The 7,089-nt window shown below is 41.6% G+C and overlaps 1 protein-coding gene across 1 annotated transcript in view; it reads left to right on the forward strand.

The window, feature by feature from the left end:
• Positions 1-1,894, forward strand: part of LOC139380771 (integral membrane protein 2B-like) — a 33,507-nt gene extending 31,613 nt beyond the window's left edge. The window contains exons 4-6 of the mRNA XM_071123785.1: positions 67-177; positions 375-525; positions 942-1,894. Of these exons, the coding sequence (XP_070979886.1) occupies positions 67-177; positions 375-525; positions 942-1,030 (351 nt within the window). The 3' untranslated portion in view covers positions 1,031-1,894. The remainder of the gene's footprint in view (positions 1-66; positions 178-374; positions 526-941) is intronic.
• Positions 1,895-7,089: the final 5,195 nt, after the last annotated feature.

Consider the following 7,089-nt stretch of genomic DNA (forward strand, 5'->3'; position numbering starts at 1 on the left):
TGTATTCAGTGGAGTTCCATGAGGTTGTTCTCTGACTGAGTTTGTTCTGTTGGATCCCTTCCACAGAGACTGACTGCCTACCTGGACCTGTTCCTGAACAAATGCTACGTCATCCCCCTCAACACCTCCATCGTCATGCCTCCCAAGGACTTCCTGGAGCTGTTGGTCAACATCAAGGTAACAGGAACTGCTTTATGAATTATGTTACAATAATGATTGGAAAACTTGTTTTTTTTTACCCACTATACAATTTTTTAAAATGAAATAAGACCGTTTCGTGGTTTTAATAAATGTTTTGAAATTAACCACCCAGTAGCTTTAGCTCATACTGGTAGGATATGTTATTCAATGTTGTACCCCTCTTTCTCCCCCAGGCTGGTACCTACCTGCCCCAGTCCTACCTGGTCCATGAGGAGATGGTGGTGACTGAGCGCCTGGAGGATGTGGAACAACTGGGATACTTCATTAACAACCTCTGCCAGGGCAAAGACACCTACAAGCTGGAGCGCAGAGACAGGATTCTGGGTCAGTACACACAGACCCGTATAAATACACACACACGCACATATACAACACGCATGCATATACATCACAGATCACACACACACGCGCTACATAGTTGTTTGGACAAGTGAAGAATTATGCTAACATGCCCAAAAGAAAATGGCTTCTACATTCAGCCATCTTTTGCATGAGATATTGACTGACTGGTCTCTAAGCACACAGTTAGACCTCACATACCTAACACACCTCTCACACAAATGTGCATGCATTCGCACAAGCGCACACACACGTCTTACAAAACTACCACATGGGCATTGCGACATATCTGATTCATACCTTTCCAAAATGATGTTTTCCCAAGTCTTGTATGAGCCTGTATGAACAACCATCCACCATATTGTGGCAGCTCATAAGAGTTTTTATCCCCCACATTACAGGTATGCAGAAGCGCGAAGCTCTCAACTGCCACAAGATCCGTCACTTTGAGAACAAGTTTGTGGTGGAGACCTTGATCTGTGAGCCCTAGTGATGTCGTTGTGGCCGTGGGAAAAGTGGTGCATCGTCTCTATACAACCTTGCTTCATTTTACTGCGAGCACAGATGGAGATTTGTAATTGTAGTTTTTTCTGTTTTAAATGTTTCCATTTGTTATTTTACTTCAGGTAGTTTTGTGTGCGTGAGAATTGTAATGTGAAATGGGGCAATTCGTCTCTGCTTAAAACATGTAAAAAAAGGGTAACAGTTGCGTGTATATTTTTATTATTATGCACGGATGCAATTCTTCAACAAAAGACCGTAGGGTTCTATTTTAGGGAGGATCTTTTCGAGGGCGGGACTGCTAGCTTGTCAAATGTTTAGATTACTTGAATAATCCAAAACTGTGATTAAGGGTTGAATTGATGCAGCACATGTATGGTATAGACTTAATGAAACAGAATCTAATTGTATTTTTTAGTACAGAAATGAAAATGTTCAAAGGCATGGCAAATTGATACTTTTGTACCACTGAACCTGGTTTTAGAAGGGACTATTCCAAGGAGTTTTCTAGGTTTTATATTTTAATTGTCTGCTGTAACTATTAATATACTGCAAATATGATTTCTTAACTGTAAAACATAAGATAACAGTGTGGATACATGTTTTTCTTTCATCTAGCTTTAAGAATAAGTCAAAACCAAGACAATTATCTAAAGAATTCTAATCAGGAATGCGTTCATTCTTATACAGCAAAGTAAAACATACACGCTATCTTTTTTTCACAATTGTTTTAAGTGAATGTTTCTTCCTCCAAATGTACTTTTTTTTTTTTTTTATCACTCGTACTAATTTGTATATAACCTCTGTAAAGATATGACCAACACCACAATAAATCTTAAACCAGTAATACGGATATTTTAGTGTGGCTAGTGTGTTCCTTAATGCCACATTTTACTCTGACAGACTACACATAGATGCTGGTCATACATGGAGTTTTTATTATTATTTATTTAACTAGGCAAGTCAGTTAAGCACAAATTCTTATTTACAAGGACGGCCTACCCTGGCCAAACCCTAACCCGGACGACGCTGAGCCAATTGTGCGCCGTCCTATGGGACTCCCAATCACGGCCGGTTGTGATACAGCCTGGAATCGAACCAGGGTCTGTAGTGATCAAATTTATTTATATAGCCCTTTGTACATCAGCTGATATCTCAAAGTGCTGTACAGAAACCCAGCCTAAAACCCCAAACAGCAAGCAATGCAGGTGTAGAAGCACGGTGGCTTGGAAAAACTCCCTAGAAAGGCCAAAACCTAGGAAGAAACCTAGAGAGGAACCAGGCTATGTGGGCTGGCAAGTCCTCTTCTGGCTGTGCCGGGTGGAGATTATAACAGAACATGGCCAAGATGTTCAAATGTTCATAAATGACCAGTATGGTCCAATAATAATAAGGCAGAACAGTTGAAACTGGAGCAGCAGCACGGCCAGGTGGACTGGGGACAGCAAGGAGTCATCATGTCAGGTAGTCCTGAGGCACGGTCCTAGGGCTCAGGTCCAAACAAGCTGACTACTGGAGGCTGAGACTGGAGGGGTCAGGAGACACTGTGGCCCCATCCGAGGACACCCCCGGACAGGGCCAAACAGGAAGGATATAACCCCACCCACTTTGCCAAAGCACAGCCCCCACACCACTACACGGTTGGTGTACAGTGGGGCAAAAAAGTATATAGTCAGCAACCAATTGTGCAAGTTATCCCACTTAAAAAGATGAGAGAGGCCTGTAATTTTCATCATAGGTACACTTCAACTATGACAGACAAAATGAGAAAAAAAACTCCAGAAAATCACATTGTAGGAATTTTAAAGAATTTATTTGCAAATTATGGTGGAAAATAAGTTTTTGGTCAATAACAAAAGTTTATCTCAATACTTTGTCATTGCCAACAAAGGGTATATAACAGAGGTCAAATGTTTTCTGTAAGTCTTCACAAGGTTTTCACACACTGTTGCTGTTATTTTGGCCCATTCCTCCATGCAGATCTCCTCTAGAGCAGTGATGTTTTGGGGCTGTTGCTGGGCTCATTTGGTCTGTCATAGTTGAAGTGTACCTATGATGAAAATTACAGGCCTCTCTAATCTTTTTAAGTGGGAGAACTTGTACAATTGGTGGCTGACTAAATACTTTTTTGCCCCACTGTATGTATATTTTAAACCAAATACTTTGACTTTAGTAGAATTTTACTGGATGACTTCCACTTGTCATTTTCTATTAAGGTACAGTATCTTCACTTTTATGACAATTGGATTATTTTTCCACCACTGTCTGAGACTCGAAATTGAGCTCAGGTGCATTCTGTTTCCATTAATCCTCCTTGATATTTCTACAACTTAATTGGAGTTCACCTGTGGTAAATTACATTTATTGGACATCATTTGGAAAGCACACACCTGTCTATATAAGGTCACACAGTTGGCAGTGCATGTCAGAGCAAAAACCAAGCCAGGAGGTCAAAGGAATTGTCCGTAGAGCTCCGAGACAGGATTGTAGGAAGGGTACCAAAAAAATTATGCAGCATTGAAGGTCCCCAAAAACACATTGGCCTCCATCATTCTTGAGTGGAAGAAGTTTGGAACCACCAAGACTTTCTAGAGCTGGCCTCCCGACCAAACCGAGCAATCGGGGGAGAAGGCCCTTGGTCAGGGAGGTTGACCAAGAACCCGATGGTCACTCTGACAGAGCTCCAGAGTTCCTCTGTGGTGATGGGAGAATCTTCCAGAAGGACAACCATCTCTGCAGCACTCCACCAATCAGGCCTCTATGGTAGAGTGGCCAGACGGAAGCCACTCAATAAAATGCATGTGACAGCCCGCTTGGAGTTTGCCAATAGGCACCTAAAGGACTCTCAGACCATAAGAAACAACATTTTCTGGTCTGATGAAACCAAGATTGAACTCTTTGGCCTGAATGCCAAGCTTCACGTCTGGAGGAAACCTGGCACCATCCCAGCCAAGACAACGCAGGAGTGGTTTCGGGACAAACTTCTGAATGTCCTTGAGTGGCCCAGCCAGAGGCCAGACTTGAACCCGATCGAACATCTCTGGAGAGCCCTGAAAATAGCTGTGTAGCGATGCTCCCCATCCAACCTGACAGAGCTTGAGAGGATCTGCAGAGAAGAATGGGAGAAACTACCCAAATACAGGTGTGGATGCTGTAATCCCTGCCAAAGGAGCTTCAACAAAGTATTCAGTAAAGGGTCTGAATACTTATGTAAATGTGTTATTTCAGTTTCAATATTTTTGTATAAATTTGCAAACATTTCTAAAAACCTGTTTTTGCTTTGTTGTTATGGGGTATTGTGTGTAGATTGATGAGGAGAAAAAACTAAATTTTAATCCATTTTAGAATAAGGCTGTAACATAACAATGTTGAAAAAGTCAAGATGACTTAATACTTTCCGAATGCACTGTAGGAGTATAGATGCTTTCCTTTTAATACACATGTTCATTCTTTTACATTTGGCAACCTCATCCATTCCTGTTCCTATGTCAGCCCTATTCATGTGAACACATTTGCCACTTGTTTGAATGTAGTCATGCTGGCTTCGCCTCTGTTGTCATTGGATCCTCTTCACTGTATGCTGCGTATTTTGTATGGTTGCATTTGCTTACTTTGCTCCCATAGCAGTATGTCTCATCTCTGATAGCTATCAATTGACGTGTACCATAACTATAAGCCCTGTTATATGATCATAGTGGAAATATCTCTGGTTAAGACCCTAATGAGTTGGACCTTGCAGAAGGGTGTCATGGGAGAGATGCCAGATGGGTTCTGCATGTTCACCTTCACACCGACGTACTCAAGGTGATGAGGGTCCTATAGATTTTTCTACAGCATGTAGAGTACATATGCTTTTGTGAGCACCATTTTGATATTGTTTAGAATAACCAATTCTTACTTTCTCTCATTTTAGATAGTCCGTGTTGCAACAATCTTTTTTAATTTCTCAGAATTATCAAAATTCTGTGACTTCCACTCCCATCTCAAGAACATCCTGCTTTTTCTATCACCCTGTTCCACACACACACACACACACACACACACACACACACACACACACACACACACACACACACACACACACACACAGATGGCAGGGGAACACGTAGACAGGCGACAAGAAGAGACCGATATAGCAGTCTCCTGTCGTAAGCTAGTTCCCTCTGTGAGGAGGGAGATGCCAGCCATCAATAAGGCTGTCAGCCCAGAGTAGGAAGGCTTCCTGTCATAAATTTATGAGGCCTGCTCTGAGTCACTGATTCATGGAATATGCTCTTTGAATTCTGTTGCCTGATATTCTTGAATGGTTGCTGTCACTTCACACCAGAAAGGATGAATGGTTGAATAGCTCTTATGTATGTGGATCCACTGCACTGACAGGTTAGGGATGGGAAGCCTGGTCAAGTCTTGTGGCTTGTGTATTCATATATATTCATAAGGATCGCATCAAATAGATTGAAGTTCAAAATATCTCAGTATGACTTCATGTTTGTTGAGAAAAGGCACAGTACATGTTAGAATCTAAAGTGATGTGCATGTGTGTATTTCGGGCAGTACGTGTTTCCATGTTTGCATTATGGGAACATTGCTCCCAGTTAGAGGAGGAATCTGTGAAGCGCATTTGCACACAGAGGGCTGGCCCTCCACTGACCCTGTGGGAGAGCTCAGCTCTGTTGACAGACCACAGAGATGCTGGTAATGCAGGGGATTACATGGAGTGCTATGAGTCTGATGTCTCCTAAAGAGTCACTGATCCCACATACAGTAGAGGCCTTATGGCTAGCTAGTGTCCTGTGTTTCTGCTCGGAGGCCTGGGCTATAGGGTATAACTTACATTGGCATTAGTTGGTCCAGCTGCACCTTATCCACTGACTGGTCTGGAGCACAAACACACTCCCTTGCATTTCAACTTTGGGTGTGATATAGGCTAATCTTGTAACAGCCATATGATCCCTTGGTCTTGAATAAGCCTAAAAAATTCAGCTGCCATACCAAGTGTTAAAAAGTGACTTGTCTTTGCACTTGCCTCAAACCCATATCAGATTACCAGTCAAAGATAAATTAAAGATAGAATTGCATTATTAATATACATTCCATCAATCATTGATGCATAACCATGTCATCATGGTATGTATTGATATTTATAATGTGGTGTCGACCATTGGAACACATTTGTCCCTCATTAACAGTGTAATAATAACTGAATGCACTGAGGATATATGTATGATACATTTCAGGCTCTTGGCACCACTAGTTTAGATGGCTCCTGTTACCTAATCCATCTCAATGAAGTGTGCTTTCGGTGTTGGTAATTTTGCTCAGTGCTAAACATTTGATTCAGCATTGCCAGAATATTCCATTGAAAGAAGTGTAACAAACAATGCCATAAAATCTCTCTCTCTAATAATTAGCCCTTGAAATATGACACTCCTAGTATTTGGCTCCAGGTAGACAATTGTATTGAAGACATTGCCTACAAGTCCCAGAGTACTTTGCTTTTTTGTGCATTCTGCCATCTTTGTCAACATACTTTTCGGGTTAGATTTAACTCTGTTGAAAAAAACACATCACCACACAGTGTTCCCACAAATGTACATTTGAAAGGGAACGTGTCGTCTTGGTAAGTACCACTTTTGTTTATTTGTTTTTAATGTAAAGTAAAGCCCAATATTACACCAAAGAAGGTTAGTAAACTAGCTAGCAGACAAGCAATCGGCTCTGTGTATCGGTCGCCATGGTAACGGGCTCATGCTGTCCTGGCGTTTTGGCAGCTGATTTTGTGGGTATCATCTGATCCATCCTATCCCCAACCAATGACAGGAATAGTGCTATCACCCGCCATCACGTCTTGCTATAAATAAATGTGGCGTGGTGAATTAAGCATATGAAATCCAAACCATTCTCGTGTGTGTGAAATTGCATTATACAAGTTCATGCACTTAGAGGTCTCATTTTCTGAGAACACACATACGGATGAATTGTAAATGTATGACGATAGCTGTGTGTTTTCAAAACCCTTAAGTTTCTCCCACTGTTTCCTCAGGTGTT

This window comes from Oncorhynchus clarkii, chromosome 22 (genome assembly GCF_045791955.1).
Source record: "Oncorhynchus clarkii lewisi isolate Uvic-CL-2024 chromosome 22, UVic_Ocla_1.0, whole genome shotgun sequence".
NCBI lineage: Eukaryota > Metazoa > Chordata > Actinopteri > Salmoniformes > Salmonidae > Oncorhynchus > Oncorhynchus clarkii.